Raw genomic sequence first — 23,471 nt, 5'->3', positions numbered from 1 at the left:
GAGCAGATTTAGCCAGGTGACACTAGGAACAGTTGGAATCACAGTGATTCCTTCAGGGAAAAAAGGAACAGGAAACAACCATGTCAGGCATCTCCTGGAACTGCATGTGCATCTCTGAGGTACTGTAAAGGGATGGATACACAGCAGTTCTACAGAACGTAAGACAGAGGAATGTCAGTATCTTTTCTTAGTGGCTTTGTCCTCATATTAAGCTCTTTACCTCATTTTTTAACCTAACAGACAGAAGGGTATAGCGATAGCAATTTTTTCCTTAATTTTGTGACAGTTGTGGCACATAGACTTGGCACCTCTTGTGGACAAGAACTACAGATGTGTTTTCTCACAGCAATTTATTTTAGGACAGACCTTCTAAACGTTTTTTTTTACTAGTCCTGTGCAAATAAAATTGTCTGGTTTTGCTTCAGTCTGAGACTGTTCGTTTCGTAACAATTTATTGTCTGGCATGCTGGGAATGCCTTTAACCACTTTTTAAATAAAGCACCAAGGAAAACATTAATGGGCAGAGGGGGCTCCAGTCACTTGATATTCTATTTGAGATTGACTCCTTGTTGTCTGGGACACTATGGAGAGTGGGAAGAATTTGATCAATACAGAAACTAACATATATACTGAGGATTGTGGTGCTTTAGAGGGCTGATCCAGCAGAGTTAAGTTGAAGTTTGCCTTACTGATCCTGGTTTAGGGCTGTCTCTGCACAAACCAGATCTGAGCTAGCAGGGGCCAGTGCTGCACCAAGATTAAGCATTGTAGCATTCAGGATGACTTTGCAAGGTCTGCACAGTGCTTCCTGCTTTTGCTCGCACAGCCAGGCTTGGGGCAGGGGCTCCAGCAGGCCCCGCCAGGAGCCGGTTCTGCAGGACTGTCGATCCCTGCCGTGCACTGGCAGCAGGGTGGCTGGACAGTGCTGTGCTGGAGGTCAGCAGCAAGGCAGCCTGGGGCCTGCATTCTCAGCACAGCTAGTCATAACCCTGTTGAACTTCCCATTAATGATTGAGTTGACCCTGTGTTAATATCCAAGAAGCCAAATCCATTGGTAAGCTTGGATAATTAAACTGCCAAGGGGTCAATTTCAGGCTGGTTTGTAGTTTTGATAGGAGGTGCTCACTGAATATATTTTTGTATGCTATAGCACTCAGTCCTGCAGATGGTGTGCCAGTATATGGTTGGTCCTTGGTCTCTATTACACAGCTCCTCAAATTATTTTGGTATTTAAGACCAGTTATATCTCATCCTGCTTGTTCTGCTAAAGCTGAAATCAGGGCTTATATGCAAACTTCCTTTCAGACGCTGAAGATGTGAAGGAAATTTGATTTTTTCCTCTTACCTTAGCTGCTGGATAGGGGTGCTTTGAGCTGTTCTAAACCATCCTTTCAGACGCTGAAGATGTGAAGGAAATTTGATTTTTTCCTCTTACCTTAGCTGCTGGATAGGGGTGCTTTGAGCTGTTGTTCTAAACCAGTCAACTGCATTTTAAACATGGTTGCTGTGATATTTTCCTATAGCTTTTAACGAGCTCTTAGTTTCTCTAGACCTGCAGGTTTGATGCTAGAGAAATGTATAATAGCAATAGGGAAAGTAACTGGAATATCTTGAAATGTCTTTTACTTTTGAGGACTGTTATGCTGAGCTAGAAATGCAGTCAATGATTACGCAGGTATGAAGTGAAACATCACAAGAAGGTGGAATTCCTGATAGAAATGTTGCCATTGAGAGAAATTCTGGAGTTCAAAGGCTCCATAGCTTTAGAACAAATAAAAAACCCAAATAGATGCTGCATTCATGACTGCAGGAGTAAACATCATGGGATGTTTTTTCATCGTGTCCTGTAGCTGCCCTTGACCTTCTCATTCTTAGCAAATTTTATTAGAAATCTGTTCCTTCTTACTGAGGAAGGTGTGCATGAGAAGGTCAAAACAGTTGGAGCCACAGCTGAAAACCAAACACATCAGATTTAACATCACTGCACAGGAAAGCTTTCTGGAAGGAGACAGTGCAAGGAGAATGCTGTAGGTGTTCTCACCATCTCCTGCTCTAGCACACTGTGGGAAAGTAGTGTACTTGCTGTCTGGAGCATGGGAATGGTGGGTCCTGTCTCTCAGTCAGATCTCATGGTAAAAAACTAAAAGTCCTTCTAGGGTGGGTCTGTCTTCTTGCAGCACTGATAGATCCTCTTCTCTCTGACAGGGGAACTGTACTCTGGCAAGATGCTCTCTGTCTGGTGAGTCTTACACTTTTATTTCATTTCAAACTACTTAGTCAGAACAGAGCTGATGGTGGAAGTTGGTAACAGGTTTGATTGGGGTTTATTGCTGTCAATCACATAAGCTTCAGTCAAGAAACAGTGAAATGAGCTGAGTTTCCATGCGAGTACCTCCCTTGCTTAATGCACACGCTGCCCCATCCATTTGGGTCTGGTGAAATTTCACAGCAGCAGCACAGTGTATTTCAAGCATTGCAGTGCTTGAAGCACATGCTGTTGCAGTGTCCTAGCTCTCAATAAACTCCTCTGAAAATGACAGCTGAATATTAAGTGGTGTGTCAAATCTAGCGTGCCTGTGAACTCCTCTTTGGTGCTTAAACTGGTTATTCCTACAGCTTTGTTTTTTCTAGCTGTAGTGTGTTTATATGGCATTACATCACTCACTTCTGATTCCACTTTGAGAAACCAGTTAAATCTGCTTAACTTTTTTGGCTTCTAGAATTCCAATATCAGCTCTTTAGCAGGGGACGGTGTAAAAATTATATTGCTTTTTTTAAAAAAATCAAGTGGGGAAAGGATTCTTCCTTCTGGCATTGTGTAATTGAGATAATTATGTTCTCCAGTTACTACACTGACTCCCCTTAAGATCAGCCTGGAAAACTGCCCAGTGCCCTGCAAGAGACAAAGGACAGGAGTTCAGTTCCTAGTAAAAATTGCAGTGTCAGGGCACGTGAGCAGTGAGAAGGGGACAGTGGAGTATGTGAAACTGAGAAGCTATGCAAGTACTTCTCTATTGTGACTTTCCGAAAATAAATTCTCTGGACAGGAGTGGGCAGAGAAGACGGGGTGCCTCTTAGATGGCTGACGCCTTGCTCCTATCCTTTGTATGGGTGAGAATAACTCAGCAGTCCTGGAGGTGTTCCTCATAGCTGTTTTCCTGGTTCCATTCTGACTGGAGAAGCTGCTGCTTTGCTTGCTCTTTTCAAAGTTATCCTTGTTAGATTTGAGGTCAAGATGTAACTGTTTTTCCCATCCCTATAAATCTAGATGAAGACAAGACCATTCTTGGCAAGCCCTGAGCAGGTTTGGTGTCACTGAGGTGTCTCTGCCTGGCTATATTCCCCACTTAGACCCAAGCTTCTTTCAGGGTGGGCAGTGGTGTCTTCTGCATTCTTTTACTTGATAGGAACACTTAGGGGCTGAACAGCTAGATAACATTCGTATGGGGTAACTCCTTTCTCATTTGCAGGTGTGGCTGGGAGCCAGGGACTGGCTTATGCAAACAGCAGGAAGCTTGTGTAAGTATCCCCAGGAAAGCTGTAATGTGGAGGGGCTGGGACTGCTCTAGCCCTGATGAGATTTGGGGGCTGAGAGATAGACTATGTTATGAAGTCCTTGTGCAGCATCGTAGGAGTGTGGAGCTAGCCCTAACAGTTTTGCAGTTTTGGAGCTGAAAATGAGCTTTGTTTGGAGCCAGATACCAACACAGGGAAAGGACAGAAAGGAGGAGACTGATGATAAATGGATCTCTGCTCTTTGATTATCTGACTAGAAGCAGTGTTTGCTCTGTGGTGGTCTCCTGGTAGATTTTCTGTCAGAGGAATTGTGGTGGTTCACAGAGCTGTTCATATGGCAGAGTTTGCATTGCTGAGGTGGTCTTGTAAAAATATATTTGGGGAACTAACCTTAAGAGCACATACATAAAAGCCTGAAATGCTGGTCTGTTTGTACCAAGTAGCCTGTGCTAGAGAGAATGCTAAAGCACATTTGTTTCAGTTTTCCAAACCATGGTTCAGTAGGTATAAAAGTCATCCTTGGGAATGCTTGGGATTGCCAGCTCCCTGTGAAGAAACATGGTGGAGAGAAATAGCTGTCTCTTGGATGTGTTGCCATAGGCGATTTGTGGTGCTTTTCCTATTTTTGGAGGAATCTAGCAACTTCTGTAGAGATGACAGTCCTAATCTGGAGGTAAAAGAAAGGTTACTGCCATAATATACTAAGACCAAATGGTCTTGGGTATAGGGTGGGCTGGCTAGGTCAGTATTTAAACCACAGGGGTTCTCTTGGGTCATCTGCCTAAATTAAAAATGCACACCTGTCAGTTCTCACTGAGATTCTACATGTCAGTTCTCACGGAGTTTCTGAGAGCCTTAGTGGTGGTAGGATGTAATGTTTCCTTTCTTAGTGGATTGTTGCAGCTTGAACAGTAAGTAGGAGTGCCTTGGAACAAATACACCAGAACAGCTGAGCAGCCTTTCACATCAGTTAAGCAAATGTAAATTCTGTACTGGAGCTTGGTTGCAGCAGCCTGCAGAGGATGTACTTCTGTCTTCATACCTTTCTCTCTTTCTGCAGAGTAAATAGCTCCAGTGTCTTCACTGTCCGTTACTTCAGAACCACTGCAGTACATAGTAAGTAACAAGTCAGGAGTCAGTGGGATGCTTCTTTTGCTGCCTCTTGCTGTCCTGACAACAGCTGACGCTACCTTCCATCCTTGGCCAAGGCTCACTGCTGTCCTGCCTTCATGGATGGCTGAGGGTTTATACCCTGCAGCTAAAGATTTTGTCTGGCCTTCCTGTCGCGATGTGACTTTCTGTCAAGTGGGAATTTCTCTTGTGTTTAAATTTTAATCAGTCTTTAAGCAAGGAGAAGGCCAGTGATTGAGTCCTACCCCCTTTAGCAGAGTTGGGATGACAGGAATGAAGCAATGCCGTAAGTTTGAGCTGTGAATGCGTTCAAGTCTGTCTGTCTCTCTCACAGGGGATGACGTGGTTACGGTGAACACACCAGCCTTTGCAGAGTCAGTCACAGAAGGAGATGTCAGGTGGGAGAAAGGTAAGCAGTTGACTCTTCCCTGAAATTCTCAGCACTGTTGCTCTGCACTGGACAGCTCGGGGATGCATTATAGTTCACTGGCTGACAGCCTGCTCTGTGCCTTTCAGTCTGTGACAAATGAGACAGTTAATTGCAGTTCTAAGGGGTAAGGATTGCAGTCACTGCCATGTCACCTCTTTGCCATGGGTGATGTTGGGTCAAGGGAGATGTCTGAACTGGAATTGGTCTCCTGGCTGTGCAGCAGATTGATCGTTTGAGCTAGTCTTTTCTTTGGAAGTTGTGGAGAACTGGGATGAGAAAATTCTGGGTTAGTGTGGGAGACTGCTCTGGGTAAAAAGGGGAGGCTGGAGCACACCTCCCTCCTCACAGTGGTCTTCATATCTGTCATTCAGCTGTTGGAGACACAGTGGCGGAAGATGAAGTGGTGTGTGAGATTGAAACAGACAAGGTAGGAGTTTTCTGGACCAAAACTTATTCTAGTTCTGTAGCAGGTACCCTGTATGGCTCCTCTCCTGCTAAGAGCTGCTAGAGCCTGCAGGTCTTGACTGTGTCTCCTGCTCCATTCACAGAGAAGAGCTTTTCTCATCTAGTATGAAAGCTGGCTGTGCCTGAAGTGAGAATTCTTTGATAATTCTTCCTTCCTCATACATTTGATTGATCATCAGTGGTGCTGATGTTTGTTGGAGCTGCAGTTCCACTCCTCCTTCCAATTTATGTGCTCTAAGCTTTGAAACCTGTATGTGTTTAAACAAAGGAGAAATCTGCAAGCCACAGGTTGTCTTCAGATTGTTTTAAATTTAGGCTTTAAGTTTACTCACCCCTTAAAGGACTGTTAAGCTTTGAAGTTCTCGTGAAATTCTCTGCCAAGTTCTGCTATCAGTCTTGCTGTCAGGAAGATGCTGGCAGTGGGTCAATTCCTGTCTGTGCCCTGGAGATCAGGCTATATGTTACACTGCCAGCATCTCCTAAAACTTCTAAGTATTGGCACAAAATCCCGGTGGAGGGTGTGAAAACTGGTGCAAATGGTGTGAGACACAGCCACTCTCTCTGCCAAATTACAATGTGTGTCTGCACATATTGGCATCTTCTCTTGGGCGCTTGTTCTCCAGCCAATGTTTGGGGGAATTTCACTGATTTTCCTTTTTTTCAGACGTCAGTGCAAGTTCCAGCCCCAGCAGCTGGTGTAATTGAAGCCCTTCTGGTACCTGATGGTGGCAAAGTGGAAGGGGGAACACCTCTGTTCAAACTCAGGAAAACTGGAGGTAAGTCAGGCATGTATAACTTGCACAGACCTTCCTGTTTCTACCAGTCTTTTTCTGAAGATGAAAGCAAGGCATCTAGAAGGATCCTGAGGGAGGTTAAATACTTGCTGCATGTGCCTCTATAGCTGGAAGAAATATTCCTGTTGTCCATCAGAAAAGCATAATTCTAGTCCTTCTGAGGCAGGGACTTGTCTTTTGTTCCTTCTGGAGGAGACTGAGCTCTAAGCTAAAACTAGTTGAGAATTCCCCTGATATAACTCCCTTCTCTGCCTTCTTCTCTATAGCATCCAGTCTCCTGCACAGTGAGGAGATAGGTGTCGAGTGAAACACTTTCACCATGGGTTTCTCTTGTGGTGGCTCCTGTCAGTTGAGAACATAAAGGCACTCTGCTGGAGGGTTAACTTATATCAGGTTGGTTGGATTAGCAGATCCCTGGCACTGCCCTTACCATGGTTCGTTCTTGTCTTTCAGCTGCTCCTGCCAAGGCTAAACCAGCAGCAGCCCCTCCTCCTCCTGCAGCCCCTGAACCTGTAGCTGCGGCTGCTCCTCCCCCTGCTGCAGCACCAATTCCCACTACAATGCCACCAGTGCCGCCTGTGTCAACTCAGCCCATCGACAGCAAACCAGGTGAGACAGCAGCCGTTTGCTCCTGTTCTCAAGCCTTTCTTCTGTGGGGAGTGTGTGTAAGGTTAAAGACAGCAAACAGTCTGGTATTTATGGCAAAGGCATCCCACGTTATTGCCCTGCATGCTCCAGACTGGAGAGCTCACCTATGCCTGGAACCCACCCAGCCCCATTCAAGGCTGCTTCTACACTGTGTTGCTTAAGCAAGGAGCTCAAATGTGCTTTCCACCTAAGGGGTTTTCTACCTGGCTTCCGTTTTTGACCGATGTGTTTTTTACCTTCAGTGTCTGCGGTGAAGCCGGCTGCAGCCCCAGCGGCACCCCCTCCTGGGGAGGCAGTGCCCAGCAAAGGTGCCAGATCAGAGCATAGGGTAAGCTATGGGAGCAGGGACCTTGCCAGCACTTCTGTTGCTAGGTGATAATCTGCTCTGGCATAAGCCTTGAGCTTTCTGGAAGTGTCTATATCTACCTGTACACATCCAGCTCAGATGGGGAAATTCTCTACATGAGGGCACCACTTACGGGTGGGGTAGAGGAAGAGCAAAGTTCAGTCTGACACAGGTCGTTTCTAGGCAAAAGTCTTGTCTTGAGCTCTGCTGACTGAGGACAGAAGGCACTCTGTGATCTGCTTGGTCTGTCCACAAGCTCTCAGCAAAGGGCTGAGGCTGCCACACCTGCCTTGTGCATTCTTAAAAGAACATGGTTGAGCAATCTGTTTTCTTAGAAGTCTTGCTCTTCTCACATTAGCCACATGCTGGAAAGCTATGCATGCTTGGAGGTCCTGAGGAACACAGAAGTAGTTGGAAGTAGTTATATTGTAACGCATTTCAGCATTGCTTTTCAAGTGAACCATGTGTTGAGCTGAGCCGTGAAAACCATTCCTCAGCATGTCATGTTCCTAAGGAGCACCTGGAGTGAAAACCTTGGCCCTAGGCACCTATTACTAGTCAACCGGGTCAACTAGGTAGCAAGAGAAAGGCCTTTTGAGTTTCTTGTGCGTTTTGCCTCTTGGATGAGCTTGGGGCAGCTTCTGCTTATATCTGTTTAATTTTCAGGTGAAAATGAATAGGATGCGTCTGCGTATTGCTCAGCGGCTGAAAGAGGCTCAGAATACTTGTGCCATGCTGACCACTTTCAATGAGATCGATATGAGGTGAGGAGCAGACCTCTTTTTCACTTTACAAGTAGAAACACATGAAGGTAGTCATCTTTAAATAGCAGCCAAAGCCTTCCTGGTTGTTTTTGGGACCTCTTTCTTCAGTGTGTACCACTGTCTGCACAGCTTCACTGGGGCCATGTTGGTATTGCAGCATGAGGGCTACATAGCTTCATAATGGCCTGTCCTTCCTTGGGAGTCATCTGCTGTTTATAGAAGGGGCCATCTGGTTCCTCTTCTGTGTGCTTCTTGGTTGAGAACTGGTAGACATTGAGCAGAAAGCCAGGAGGGACTGGTATCACTTGAGTAGTGGCTGTTAGAAGACAGCAAGATGTAGCATCTGCTTTCTGCCACCCCACCAGGTTACTGTTTTTGGAGGTGGGTATATTTAGGTTCCAGTGAGATGGTTCTCCAGGGTTTATCAGCCTTTCAGGTGAGCATTGCATAGGCCTGCAGCCTTTGCTGTCAGATGGTACAGCTTTTCAGAGACAGACTATCGTCCTTCCCCATCCCCTCCAAGCAGGTGGGGGTCTCCTGACTCAAGTGCTTACGTGGACTGAATGCTCTAATGGCTTTGGAGGGTGGGAAGCTTATGTTACAGTGCATTAAGGGGAAATTGTGCCCAAATCAAATTGCCTTGTGAAATCCTATTCTGCTCCTTAAGACAAAACATGTAAATATTTGGGTCTCAGAACAATAAGGCTGGCAAAATAGTCTTGATTGGAGGGGAAGTGCTGCAGCTTTATCTCCTCTCAGAGGCTCATTGAGGTGTCACTTTACGCTGGCCTGGGGCTCTCATTGCATCTGGTAATCTGGTTTGGATTGATTGCTGTGAGGTTGACTCGTGAGGACCTGTGCTGGGGCCTCCAGCTTCCCACGGGGGTCAGCATCTGAAAGGAGGAGGCCATAATGAGCCGGTTCCATAGCAAACCACATCCTCATTGCTGCAATCCTTGTGTCTTGGGAGGCACTAATGTGTTTGGGTGGTAATCCTAGCCCTAAACAAGGTTAGGCACAGGAAAATAAACACTCTAAACCATGGACAACCCTGCTTCTTGCTGAAAGTGTCTCCAAAGACTCAAAGTCTCTGAAGGGGGAAGGGATGGACCATGCAATTCCACAGCATCTGGTGTTAGCCTGGAATAAGCAGAGCTGGTATCCACAGCTTGGTTGACTTTTTGATAAATAGAAACAGTGAGAAAATATGAGTTGAGGACTGTGGGTGGGTGGGCTGGCACCCACTACCATAGCATCTGGGAAGATTTCTTTCATATTCACATGACTCCCAAAGACAGTTGGGTACAGAGGACTTGCAGAACAATTGAAGTCTTTTCCCTTGATCACCTTGTGCAACTTTTCTGCTTTTGCCACTTCCTGTTTTTCCACCCTTCCATGTCAGCCCAGCCACACCTGCAGTTGCCATCTGATGCTGCAGTGGTATGAGCACTGGTGTCTCCGGAGAATTGGTGGCAACATCAGACCTAAGCAGGAAATACACCATGCCCCATCTTGCTTCTGTGCCTGGCAGCATGGGCCATGCAGGTTAACCCTGTCCTCTTGAGTTCATGGTCCAGGACTAGTTTCTGGTAGATCCTTTGGCAGGAGCCTTAGGGCCATGTTCAGTACCTATGGCATTTGAAGGGTTTTTCAGCAGACTGGTGGTTTGCCAGTTGATGGTGCAGGTTTACAGTCCTTGGGCTGGCACTGAAATCTGTTACAGAGCAAAGGGAGGATGTTTTCTTGGACTCCCTGCTTACCAGTGTTATCATGTGTTTTGCAGCAACATCCGGGAGATGAGAGCTGCACACAAAGATAACTTCCTGAAAAAGCACAACCTGAAGCTAGGTTTCATGTCAGCTTTTGTGAAAGCTGCAGCTTTTGCTCTGCAGGACCAGCCTGTTGTGAATGCAGGTGAGTGGTGACCCAAGCTGGTGAGTTGCATGTTTCACCAGTGAACATGGCACAGTGGGGAAAAGCAGATGGCCAAGTTAATGGCAGGACTAATAGCTTGGGCAAGCAAATCAAATACACAGGAAAAAGGGGGACAGTCTTGGGTGCTGCAGCTGATTTTGCTAAAGCCTCTTAGGTAGGTAGAGGACAGCTTGCCAAGAGGGGCTCTGTTAGGAAGGAGTGACCAGGAGTGGGGCTGGGGCTGTGCATGCACAGCGCACAATGGGCGGAGCCTGCTGGTTGGTGTACAGGTAGGCTGTAGGCATGATGCAGTTCCCAGGAGGTGTCAGAGGTGCTTCCTCAAACCCAAGAGGATGGGAATAACCAAGGGGAGAATAACTGAGGGGGACTGACCTATCTGGACTGTTTCTTTTCTGTCTATCCTGATGCTTCTCCCACAAGTGCAGTGAGGACTCATTTTTCTTTGGGGTTGAGTTTAAGCTAGACATGAGCAAGTTGTTAGAATTTTGTAACTACTTCGGTCATGTTGAATCCTTGATCTTGAGTACTGCATGTATAACACAACATTTTTCTCTTTCTAGTGATTGATGACACGACCAAAGAGATTGTGTACAGGGACTATGTGGACATCAGTGTCGCTGTAGCAACTCCCCGGGTAGGTACCTTGGTTGTTTGGTCCATGCTTCTTGAAGCCTGGGATGGTCATGTACTTTGAGCCAACTTAGCTTTGCACTCTGCTGCAGCAGAAATTAACTGATGAGACTGATCTTATAAATGAGGTATCTGATACATTGTGGACTGCTGAGGTAGGTTTTGAGAGTAGATGGAGGACTAATTCTACCACCTTCCTAGGAGATGTGGTAACAGGGTCAGTATATATCTCAGTTGTTCACGAGTAGGGCCAAGTTAGGGAAACCCTTTTTTTTTTTCATGGATCCATGAGGGTTTGGCTAAATGGTAAAAGTTTTGCAAGTCCTGTCTTTTGGATAACTCTGCTGTGCTGTTCCACAGAGATGTTCCTGTCCAGGGAGAGTATGGGATGGAGATACAGATGTTTGAATTACCTTCTTGATTAGAAGGTTCTGTTGTGAGGCAGAGGTTTGGCCAGGACTGAAGTTCTGTCACTCCACTCCATTCTTGTCACTGGTAAAGAGGTGGCAGCTGAAATCTGCCCAGTGCCTCACCTGCTTTCATGAACATGGAGCTGGATCCTGACAGACCTGATTGATTTTATGAGACAGGCTAACAAAGGCAAAGATGATGGCTCATTTACAGTGTTGGCCCTTGGTGTGTGTCATGCCAGGTTTCCCATCAGGCTGCCAGGGCATGAGGCAGCTCTGCCAACTGCCAGCTGTGTGTCGAGGAGGAGGAGGCAGGAACTCTGCAGGGCTGCAGCCAGGCTCCTGCCCCATAACAGCTATTTGTGTTTCATTGCACTGAATTTGCTATTAATGCACTTTGCTTCTCCCTAGGGTCTCGTGGTCCCCGTGGTTAGGAATGTAGAAAACATGAACTTTGCTGACATAGAGCGTGCTATCTATGAGTTGGGAGAGAAGGTAAGGAAAGCTGGGAGTTTTATCTGAAGAGGGCTGGGAGGAATGGGAAGAATGGGGAGTGCTGGATAGGCATGAATTTATTTGGTCTCTCTGTCTTGTCATCTCTGACCTCTAACACACTGAGTTGCACTCTGGGGAGTGATCCAGTTACATGTGTAGCTGTTCCTGTGCCTTCCAGGACAACCCGTCTACTTGTTGCCCTTCCAGAAGACTACAAACTGTGCATTAGTGACATGGTGTGTCTTCACCTTTGTCTTGAGGCCAAGGCTGAACTGCACTGGGGTAGAGGTCCCTGTGTCTGTCTCCTGCAAAAGCAGGAGCTGGAAGCAAAAGCAAGAGAATCCCTTCCCAAAGCCAGTAAATGTTCAGCTCTTGAGGATAGGATGCATTTTCAAGTAATTTGTGCCGGTTTTCAGATGACCAGATCAATAGGCAAAGCTCTTGCAATCAGTATTTGTTCCTGGAGAGAGTGAACATCCAAACCCTTGTCCTTTGCTTTCTGTGGTCTGTGTGGCTTTTGAAGACCTTACTTTTTCTTCTAGGCACGGAAGAATGAACTGGCCATTGAAGACATGGATGGTGGCACTTTCACAATCAGCAATGGAGGGGTTTTTGGGTCACTCTTTGGGACACCTATCATTAACCCACCTCAGTCTGCCATCTTAGGCATGCATGCCATCTTTGACAGGCCTGTGGCTGTGGGAGGCAAGGTAGGTGGTCCTGTAAAGGATGCTTTCAGCAGCATGAGGACCATATTCCATATGCTTTTTCTAAGGGATTGGTGTCAGCTTCTAAAAGGCTTTACTGTGAAGGAGGAGCAGAGACTAATGGGTGTAGAGCAACTTCACTGGCCCTGGTATTTGCCTCAGGGGAGCAGGAGGCCTTGTCCTATCCCTGAGGGGGAAAACTGGGCATAATCTGTTTAGGTGTGGGGAGGAGGAGGAGGTTGTAGCCTTTGTCGTAGGGAACAGCTCCAGAAAGGGACCAAGTGTTTTGTGTGGGACCAAGTGTTTTGTGTGGTGTGGACCCAGCCTGAGCAGCTGACTGGGTAGGTAGTCCTGCCAGGCAGGACGCATCCAGGAGCGCCAGGGTGGGACAAAGCCTGGTCTTCCCTGAATTCACAGGAGTGGATGATGCAGCAGTAGGGTTGCACTCACTAATCCCTGTCTTCTTCCTCCGCTTCAGATCGAGGTGCGGCCCATGATGTACGTGGCGCTGACGTACGATCACCGGCTGATTGACGGCAGAGAGGCAGTGACTTTCCTGCGCAAGATCAAGGCAGCGGTGGAGGATCCCCGCGTGCTGCTGCTCGACCTGTAGAGCAGCCACACCCCCACACAACCCACCCAGGACAGGGCCGCAGCACCAGCAGGGACAATGCAGGGCATTTAGGAACTGGCAGGGGTCATTCCAGTCTCCTTTCCTCCGCTGTGATCAGAGCTGTCCCAGAGGGAATTACAGGGATAGCTCCTACCTCCTTTCCTATTCTGTTAAATGAAGGTTCAGTATCTCACAAGAGCTGCCATGCAGTGGGCCAACCACTGAATGGCACTGCCTTTCCAAAGCCATCTGTGCGGCATCCTCTCCCTCACGGCACCAAACTCCCACCTCTAGCTTGTCCTGTACCACTGGAAACTGCTTGCTGCTGCTGTGCTAGGGTACCCTTCCCCACCCCTCCATGGGCGGGTTCAGCTTTATTTCCTAGCACTGAGGTTCCTGGGAGGGAGAGGAGAGGTAAGGCTACTGTCCTGTTCATGTTTTGCTTGAAAATATTTCACACTCATCTGCCTTGCAAGGGCAGTTTGGGGGACCCCCAGGCTGCTTGCAACAGAGGTTTTTATCAGAGCAGGCCTTGAGGTAGGTGTCATGCTTCTGGCAGTGCCCTAGTTACACTCCCTCCACAGACAGTAACACAGCGGTGGCAGCTCCCCTACTTTCCCCTGGAGGTAGTTTGTCTCTCACCAGTCTGGTCACTGTGGCATGAATGTTCGTGTCTGGGTGGGCAGAGCCCGTGACCTCTGTGGAGGTAGCACTGTTCCTGGGGATAACCCTTTCACCATTACATGCCCAACACGGGGGTGAGAACCAGCCCCCAGCAACTCTCCTTGAATCACAGCTCACTGGTGTGGATCTGACTGCTGGCTTCCTGCGTGCGGGAGCTTGGCCTGCTCCAGCAGGCACACAGCTGGGGGGGCCAGGCCTTTCACTGTCATGTACATCCCAGCCCACGGGTGCTGGTTTTGGGGGGAGGGGGGCAGTTCTTAATCTGATAGCGCACACATGTATTGAGGGGTGAGGGGGTTGCTAGTGCCTGCAGAGTCTATTACTCTTACCCTCTACACAGAACTTGTAACTAAAATATTTAACATGGCGGATTTTAAATGAAATAAAACTGGGCAACGACTGCAAGGTGGGGTGTGTTTGAGGGGGTGAGGAGCAGCTCCTGGGCAAGGACTGAGGGCATCACAGCATCCCTAGTGTGTAGTGGTGGTGAGAGAAAAGAATAAATGGAGTGGGAGCTGGGCCCATCACTGGTGGTACTTATTTGAGGCTTCTCTGGCTGTGTACTCTACTGTCCTCAAACCATTTGGCAAAGAATTGACTCTTCCCAGCAAAGATGAGGTTTTCAGGGCTGGAAATCATCCTTTTCTTGGTCTAGCAACAGAACTGTTACAGATGGTGAGGAATTCAGTGTGTTTAGTTCTGAAGGGCATGATGGCCACGAGGGAGTCCTGGGACAGACTAAAAGTACAAGTGTGGAGCTAGGTTGGGTTTTCCCTGCTACAGCAGGGGAGAATTGTAAATCACACAAGTGGGGAAAAGGCTGTTGGGAGTTGGAATTGCAGAGGGAGAAAGGGGACAAGATGAAAGAACTGTAAAGCATAAGCTGTTTGTTGTGTTGAGTGTTTTCCCTAAGGAGCTGTCCTTGTTGGAACAATATGAAATCATTCCTGGATCATGGCAGGGTTTTCCCAGCTCTGGTATCAACTTCAGAGAATAGTTTGCCTTTCCCAGTTATGGAGGAAGAGGGCAGCCCCTTCTGACAGAAAATGATTGCACTCACAGCTGACACACTGACGAAAGGGAGATCAGTTCCTAGTATTGGGGCCTGTGTCTTCCTGGCAGCTAGGGACAAACCAGTGTGTGGAGTCAGTTTTCTTCTGCCTGGCTCTGGTTGAGGTAGAACGTTGGGAAGAGAGGAAAAAACCCTTCCCTGTTCTGTAAAGGAAGGATAGGGTCTAGGTGTTCTTGCACAAATAAGTTGGCTGAGAGAGAAGGTTCTGATTTAAAAATGCTACCAGTACCCAGCCCTTCCGTGCTGGTTTAGGAGACAGAGGGCCCACCTTGACTTTGTAAATGAGCCTGGGGATGGGCAATGCCTGTATTTTGTCTGGAGCTGCAATAAATGAGGCCTTTGAACTACCCAGGGAGTGAATGTATGGTCAAGCTCTTAAAATGATGCAGCCTAGCAAACTGCTTTATTTCATCTGCCCTTGTAAGGGGCTTGCTGTAGGAGGCTCATGCTTGAAGCTTCCTTTTCTTTTGACCTTCCTGAGTCACAGCCATAGCACTGAGTTGCCAGAAGCCATGCTGTGGCTTTGACCACAGGGTCCTTCCTGAACCTCCCCTAAATCATAGGACTGGGAGGCAGGTAGCCAAGGCTGTGAACTGGAGGGTTCGTCCAGTGCAGGAGCTCAGCTGCTTCTGCTCTCTGCCCTGCTGTGGCATTAGCTGTCAGCTCCCTGCCTAGTCCTCCCATTTCTGCACAGCCTTTCAGGTGTCCCTACCTTTTCTGGCGCGGGAGATGTTTATCCTGGGCTCTGCTTCCCTCTGCTGGAAAAGTGCTCCGGCTGCTGCCTGAGAGCCAGGTGGCAAAAAGGAGCTGGGACCTACTAGCCACAGAGAAGTTTCACTGCTGCCAGGAGTTCCTTACTATAGGGGATAAGGTACAGTGTGAGTGGGTGCTGGGAGAGGAGGGCCAGAACTGCACCGCTGCCCTTGCTTGCTAATCCTTCGGCCTGTGGCTTTGACTCATGCAACTGAGCATAGCAGCCTCTGCTTTGGGCTGGTAGCAGACACATTTGTTCATGTTTCTTTTTTCTTCCATCCTGGATATATGTACACTTGGCCTCCTGTGCTGGTTTCGGCTCTCAGAGTTCACCCCTTTAAGCCCTCACTGTCTGGTCTACCAGGGATGACTGTGCTCAGAGCGTGGCGCTTGGGGCGGTTGGGCTGCTGTCCTGCCAGCAGGAAGGGGCAGCCCAGGCACGGGAGGCTGGAGTCACCACAGGTACCGACGACAAAAGTCACGGCTGGAAGAAAACACAGGCACTCTGCACACTTCTCCCAAATGTGAGCTGCAGCGACATGGCTGTGCCAATGTGAGAGGCTGCGAGGCAGGCAGGGGCACAGTGAGAGCCAGGCAGGCCCTCTGTGCTACCTTCTGAAGTTCGGCTGTAGGGCGCTGATGGCCAGGGGACCACACCAACCAGGGCTCCCAGGCAGGTTTGAGCACAGAGCTGGGGCTCCCCCTTGCTCAGCATGCTTGGCCTAGGCCTGGCTGGCGGAGCTCAGAAACAAAAGGACACTTGGTATGCGATAATGAGTGGTTTATTTTTTCCCAGAGAGTGGGGAGAGCAGAGGGCTCCCTGGCAGCTTGCCTCTGCAGCAGGCATTACCCACACACACATGCAGTCAGGGATGGGCAGAGACCCCGGGCTCGGGCTCCAGCCAGCAGGGCCCAGAGGGGTTGCATTTGAAAACCACAAAAAAAGTAAGAGAGTCAGGGATGGAGGTCAGTGTGGTAGCAGCAGAGATAAAAAACACAGGGAAGGAGTTCCAGGGTGTGGTGCTAAGCTGAGCAAAGGATGCCCCAGAAGCTGAACTTGGCCTCTCCCTGGTGGTGGGCACCTGGGCTCCCTTTCCCACCAGGGAGGACCTGGAGGAGAAGACAGCCTGGTCCAGCCTGCAGCCTCCTCGTTGGAGATGCCAACAAACACAAGCAGACACAGAAGGACATGTAAGGCTGCAAAACCTCATGTGCACCCCACCCTGGGGCAGCCCTTGCAGCAAACCTTCCCCAGCAGCCAGAGCTGCCCATGCCACCTGGGTCACAAGTGCCAGGGACAGCAGTGCAGTGCCCAGCTCCCCAAAGAAGGACACCTAGCCCACCAGCTGGTTCCATGGGACAGTGCTGAAGAAGGAGTGGGACTTCAGCTTCGCCATGCCACCTCTTCCAGAGCCCAAGCGCTGCTTTGGATTGTACTGCAGGAGCTGCAGAGACACAGGATGGGACAGCAGGATGGGCACACTGGAAAAGCTAGCCAGGCTGAATGCTGCCTCTCCCCAGCCTCTAGCCCGGCCCTCTCCCATCCACTTAAGCCCCTCACCTCAGTGAGCAGTGATGTAGCAGCCAGGCTGAGCCCCTCTGGCAGATGCAGCTGAGTGTGAGGCTGAATCCCTGATGGATGATTTTGGAACAGTGGCTGCAGGAGGCAGAGGGTGATGGTGAGCAGAGGCATTGAGGAGGGTAGGAGCACCCAGCTGAGCTTTCACTGCCACATAACCCCAACCCTACATGGCAAGACTTAAACCCCAGGGCCCTTGACAACCAGAGACCATGTACAGGCACTAGGAATCACATGCCTGAAGCAACCTGGCACAGCGTTGAGGTGCCAACAGGGCAAGGCACCATCCCAGCCCCTGCACAGCAAGGAGCACTACAAGCATCACCTCCACCTCCCCCTCCCTCACCCTCCTTTCACAGCTCTTCAGCCTCTTACCACTCCTGTGAGCAACTCATACAAGAGAGAGCCAAAGCTCCAGCAGTCAGCTGCTTCGGTTGGCTCCACAATCCCCCCCACTTCTGCAGAAAGAGCCAGAGAAGGGTTAGAGCTGGAGGCAGGGAGCACCAGCAGGTGTATTGTGCTGGGCACACCTCTCTGCCTGCAGAAGTCCCCTTACCCGCAGTGGCACTGTGCAGGGGGCTGGAAAAGGCAGGGGACATATCCCTTACCTGGAGCACTGTACAGCTCTTCCCGTGCCTGGCTGCAGTACTGGGGCTCCACCTCTGTCCACTGGCCAAAGAAGGTGAGACGGACATGACCTACAGAGCAGCACCAGAACCAAAATCAGGGAGGTTAGGACAAGACTAGGGATTTTGTTGGAGCACAAAGCCAAGCCATATCCCCGCAGCTGGGAACGGCCAGGGAACTGGGCCCATCATGCTCATAACACAGAGGCACTGTGCACCCCATGGTGCCATGCATCCCCAGTCTCTCTCAGTGCTTGCCCACGATGCCCAGCAGGCACTCAGAGCTGGTGAGACTGGTTAAGTGGGCTCCAAGATCACAGACCTCAGTGCAGGCTCTGGTGAGCAAAGAAGCAGTTTTTATAGAGCAGAGGGAAGGTTAGCTTTCCCCTTGCAAAGCTCTGCATTTTTCTTTTCCTAAGCAGTTTGTAGCTCTCCAGTTTGTCCCAGATGTTCCCAGCTGAGCAGGGACTTGCACTCAACCTGCACTGACAGCAGTACCCATGGCTCAAAGGGATGGCTCCAGAACACCTTAGCAGGCAGTAACTACAAGCAAGAGAATACTGCAGTCCCACTAACCTCAGGCACAGTTCAGCTGGTCTCAGCTTCCCCATGCTGGGATTTCCCAGGCAGCCAGCCCCCACATGAGAGCAGGAGCAATACATTCCTGTGGTTATGGCCCTTGACTCTCCTGCTGCAGAGCAAACTCTTACAATAACCACTTGGAAAACCCAGTTGAGATCACACTTTCAACCTCAGAAACATTCAGACCTCCCCAGACTCTCAGCCTCCTCCACAGCAAACTCAAGAAAAGTCCATGTCTCCTGAAAATGGGGCAAACAGCAGTCTCCCAGCTGAGAGGCCAACCTCCTTCTGCTCTGGGCAGCAGCATGGGGCACTACCTACCAGCTGCATCAAGCAGCAGGTTCCTGGGATTCAGGTCCCGACACAATACACCCTGTTGGTGAAGGCCCTCTAAGGCCAGGAGGATTTCTGCTGCCCACAGCTGCACCTGCTCCTCCTTCACAGCCCATGCTCTCCGGTTGTGCCTGTAGGAAGCCAAAGCCCTGCATTGTCCTGGTGGTGGCTGCTTGCTGAGCCAGCCACAGGTCAGGCTTGCTCGCTGTGAGGGCTCCCACACCGCTGGGTCAGGCCCACAGGACCTGCCAGAGCTGGACAGGGCAACTCCTGCAGGAAGCTGCCTCTGACCCAAGGTCAGGAGGGGCTGAGCCAGGGGGACCTCAGAGACTTTCTGAGATGGCAGTTCTCCTGCCCCTGGCTGGCTCCCTCTTGCAGTCTTCGGTACGGGGGCAAGCGCCTGGGGAAGCCTGGGGTCTTGCTGGCAGGCTGCTGTCTCCGATATGCAGCGTGTGCTGCTGGTTAGATCACCCCAGGGGTAGACAACCAGGCCCTGGCTCACAAGGTGGCCACGGCATTTGGCTAATGCTGCTGGAAAATGCTCCGCAGTGCCAGACACGGTCTCTGTCGTGCTTAGATCCTGTCTTCCAGGTGCTGCCCTCGGGCCATCCGCAGGAGCCAGGGGAAGCTGGTGGTGGTTCCCTGAGCCAGGGTCTGTGGGGCCAGGCGACTGCTGAGGGAGTGAGGCATCAGTGCTTCCCAATACTCGGTGTGCTGCAGAGCCTGGGAGGCCACCGCCTATCTGAGCAGAGAAGACAGATACTTGGCTGCCACCCTGGGAGCTTTCCACACCATCTTCTCTGACGTGGTCTCTCTGGGCTTGAACGGTGTTTGAATCTGCAGAATCCTGCTGGACACAGTACTTGGAGCGGAGGTGAGACCACAGTGTCTCCCCTGCAAAGCAGAAAGAACAAGTGATGAGGCAAAAAGCATCCCTGGTTCCTCCACTGTGAACTTGGCACATCCAGGCACAGGCCAAGGCCCACATACTGGGGACATGATTGAGCATCATTAACCTCCCCTGCAGCACAGCTGAAGTCCATGCAGAATACACCCCAGCTCTACAAGCACACCATGCTCAAGACCACACCTCCCCCCAGGACCTAGCACACCAAAGTCTCATTCCCCCCTCCTTTAGCAGCCCTGCTCCTCATTCTGCAGAGTCTTCTTGATCCCAGTTCTGCCACTTCCACATCACGGAAAAACCACATCTTCACAGATGTCTCTGATTCTACTGCCATCCCCACTTTCTCCTGAAAGCCTTTCCTTCCTGTGTTATAGAGATGCCAGAGAACTTCCACAGCATAGCACAGAGCCCATAGGTCAGCACAAAGCCAGAGCAGTGAGCCCTGGAGCCCACAGCATGCTGCCAGGGCTTCCCATCCTCACTGCATCCAGTGCTGGCTGCTTTCTGCAAATTCATCCTACAGCAACGCACAAGGAGTTGAGGCTGTTCTCCAAGACACATCAGCCTCCACTTGTCATTGCTGAACTCCAGCTGCTGCTCCCTACACATCCACTCAGCCAGCAAAGCCTCCACCTTATCACACTTCTTCACTAGGATCTGGGACAAGTGTCAAATATGCCTCCTTGTATCCAAACCCCAATGTGCTCCCTGCCTTTATGCCCCAATTTTCCATCTCCTCTCTTAGCTGTTATCTCAAAATCCAACATGACCTCTTTTGTAACAAAACAAAAAAAAAAGTGTTTTATAAAGGTCATGTCAAAAGATTGTTTTGTTCTACAACATCCAGGTGAACTACCTCACTTTGTTCTCCTTCTCCATCACCTTCCTGTCATGGTCAGACAATGCTAGTAAAATGAAGAGGTTTTTCTTTCAAGATGCTGGATCACATCAACTTCTTTACTTAAAGGCATTCCCTCCCATGAGACCCAGTGGTCCTATCCCAGAGGCTAATTTCTATACCACACACACAACCTGTAGATCTCCACAGGCCCATTCCTAGGTTACATCCCCCACTCAGCTCTTATCAAGCCTCCAAAATTCTCAATACAGTGGAGCAGCTCTGTTCACAGAGACTCCAAGCCCTGGTACCCACCACCCTCCTATGAAGAAGACAGCTTGCACTGTCACTCTAAAACACAGTCCCAACACAGTATAAGAAAAACATTTGGGATTTTAAAGAAAGGGAAGTTAGGGATAAACAAGGATGGTTCACAGACAGGAGGCAAGGCTGTCCCCACTCACCCTGCACATGCTCCAGGTGGAGGAAGATTGAGTCCTCACTCACATAGTAGCACAACAGTTTGACCATGAAGGGGACCCCATGAGGGATGATGGTCTGTCGCTCGCGGGTCTCAACATGGGATTTGGGAAGGCTCTGAGGAGGTACAGGTAGATGGGTGTTACAGCATAGTAAGAACTTGGACTCTGTGCAGCCTAGCACCTGGCATGGCTGGAGGCCAGCCAGAAGGTAGTGTGCCATCTTCCAAGCCCTATGGCTGCTCCCCTGTATCACCTGTGAGGGAGCTCCCCACCTGTGGAAAACTGCAGCTCATGCAGAGGGGTCTGTCAGTCCCCAGCATCCAGCTGGGATAAAGCAGTGGCCTGCAAAGCTCTGCCAAGGCAGAGCTCTGGCCCAGAGCAGCAATCTCCCCTGCAACCACCTCTGCTCCCTTCAGATGGCAATCTTCCATGCCAGCTCTTTCTCCTCTTCCTCGGGAACTGATGCTTCTCCCTGTCATGCCAGATCCTCCTCGTCCAATTACTCAAGTCCTTTACTGTTAGTTCCAAGGGCACTGGAAAATACTCTACTAATGTTGCACTGAGCACACCCCACGCACAACCTGTTTCAAGGACTGACCCAGATTAACAGAGGCGTAAATTTTGGCTTGCAGCATTACCAGGCAGAGAAACAGATGACCAAGGAGAACCACTTCCCTCCTGATCCCAAAGATGGCTGAGGCAGCCAAAAAAAAGCTTTTTGAATCACAAACTTCCTCCAACACCTATGAGAGCTGCTATTTTTGGTCCCCCCACATGCCCCAGCTGTCTGCTTGGACAAGGAGGCCCTAACATGACAGGAAAAAGCCAGCAGATGAAACTGGAAACACCCACCTTAAGTATAAAGGTCCCACCAGTGTCTGGATCCTGGACGATCTGCACCTGGGAGCAGCATACACAATACAGTCAAAAACTGACAGTTCCACCCCAACACACAGCCTACAGGAATGACCCAAGGAACTTGGTTCTGGAACTGAAACAAACTCCCACCCAGCTAGAGGAGTTTGGTGGGAACCCTACTCTTGAAGGACAAAACACAGGTTATTAGCAAGGAGATAGCCATGCAGCCAGGAAGGAGAAATGTAATTAAACCAAGAGGTGACTCCCACACCATTTGTGCTTCCTTCACACTGAAGGGTGTTGCAGTGCTGCTTCTGGGCTCCGCAGGGCAGGAGGACCACATCAGTCCTGACAAACTGAGATGCGTAAACAGCAGCAGAGAGCAATGTGCAGTGAGTGTATAGGGACAGTAAGTCTGGCATCTTCACTCCAAGATCATGAGCTACTAATTAGTTTATTCATCCAGACAGCTCATCTTCTGCTGAAGTCTAGATTATCCATAGGAGTCCACCATCACGGCACCTAGGCATCAAGCACGATTCCATGTGTGGGAAAGAACTGGATACATCAACCTCCTCATAAATACCTTGGGAGCTCTAGTAAGCAAAAGTAATGGGGACATTAACAGACTTCCCAATAAACTCCTAAAGGGTCTTGAATCCTCTCCTGTGAATTTTTCTCAGTGAGAAAGGTGTGGATGGATACACTCACATTCCTTGGTGGGCATGCTGGGGGCTGGAACCCCCTTCCCAGCTGCTAGGACCCTCCAGCTTACACTTCCTTTGGTCCAGCCCCAGTCTCACCCCACCATTTCCAGGTCAAGTCATTACCTTATCGATTGAGTCATTACCTTATCAATCACTCCCACAACCTTACACCGTCTCAGGTTCTCCACTGCTGAGCTCAGTGTCCTGATGGGCCGGAAGCGCAGGCTGCTGTAGCCCTGCAAGGCAGTGAGAGAAGAGGATGAAGGACCTAGAGCTTCCACTGTCCATGACAGTGGGTAGGAGAAATCTCTGCATTTCCAGAGCAGGCAGCAATACCGCCCAGCTGGTCAACATCCAGAGATAATACCCCAATGGCTATGATACATTCCTAACATCAGCTGGCCTGTTTTCTTGGCCAGACCCTGGATTTCTGAACTTTACAGGAGAAGTTTGCACATACGGCAGAGGTAAAATCACTCCAAAATTTGTAGCTAGACATGAGGTTCTTCCAACAGTACAGGGATCTGTATGGAAGGCAGTTGTCTTTCTCCCATCATCCTTCTCACCAGGCCCCAACCCTGGCCTGCCTCACTCCCTTCTCCTTTCTTTAACCACCTCCTTCCCACAATGCAGCAAGCAGCCACTGTCTTTGGTTTCCATACAGGTGGGAACAATAACAGGGGAGATGACAATTTTAACATTTCATAAGGTATTTCCCTGAAGTGGCTTCACCCTAACAGAAAATGGCCATATTCTCTACAGGGGCAAGCTAAGCATACACACTCTGGTGGAGGGGGTTCTGGGAGCATCCTAGGCAAGCTGAGCCCACCTCAGCTGCTTGATCCAGGCAGGGCAAAGGGCTGCCAACTCCCTTGCAGCCACTGGCACACCAGGACACGCTACGGCTTGATGTGTCTGCCATTGTCTCTACACCACCTTACCATGGCATCTGGCAGAGGTGGCTGCAGCAGCTCACTAGGGCTGCTTTATATGTGTGTCCCTGGTGTCCCAATGACACAGACCCACTGCCATCCCCCCCACACCACCCCACCACCAGCCTCTCACCGTGGCCGTGGTGCTGCCACCCCCTGCAGCCCACTGCAGGTGGCAGTTGAATATTTCTTCTGCTCGCCTCAGGTACTGTGTGATCTTCCTCTTCACAGCCT

General features: G+C 49.7%; 2 protein-coding genes across 2 annotated transcripts; one reads left to right on the top strand and one right to left on the bottom strand.

The window, feature by feature from the left end:
* Positions 1-2,202: 2,202 nt before the first annotated feature.
* DLST (dihydrolipoamide S-succinyltransferase (E2 component of 2-oxo-glutarate complex)) lies at positions 2,203-13,973 on the top strand (the record flags this gene model as incomplete). The annotated part of the gene is made up of 14 exons (XM_009081319.1): positions 2,203-2,239; positions 3,471-3,519; positions 4,577-4,632; positions 4,982-5,056; positions 5,449-5,504; positions 6,207-6,318; positions 6,790-6,945; positions 7,227-7,312; positions 7,997-8,094; positions 9,878-10,008; positions 10,590-10,663; positions 11,481-11,564; positions 12,107-12,274; positions 12,750-13,973. Coding segments are annotated over 14 exons (1,317 nt in total), but the record flags the coding sequence as incomplete, so codon positions are not given.
* Positions 13,974-16,727: 2,754 nt separating this feature from the next.
* RPS6KL1 (ribosomal protein S6 kinase-like 1) lies at positions 16,728-23,466 on the bottom strand (the record flags this gene model as incomplete). The annotated part of the gene is made up of 10 exons (XM_009081330.1): positions 16,728-16,838; positions 16,955-17,050; positions 17,348-17,430; positions 17,581-17,670; positions 18,502-18,718; positions 19,277-19,407; positions 20,723-20,855; positions 21,593-21,640; positions 22,449-22,541; positions 23,371-23,466. Coding segments are annotated over 10 exons (1,098 nt in total), but the record flags the coding sequence as incomplete, so codon positions are not given.
* Between the last annotated feature and the right edge of the window lie 5 nt (positions 23,467-23,471).

This window comes from Acanthisitta chloris, unplaced genomic scaffold (assembly GCF_000695815.1).
Source record: "Acanthisitta chloris isolate BGI_N310 unplaced genomic scaffold, ASM69581v1 scaffold17080, whole genome shotgun sequence".
NCBI lineage: Eukaryota > Metazoa > Chordata > Aves > Passeriformes > Acanthisittidae > Acanthisitta > Acanthisitta chloris.
The sequence above is the reverse complement of the archived record's forward strand: the minus strand, read 5'-3'. Positions and strand labels throughout refer to the sequence as shown.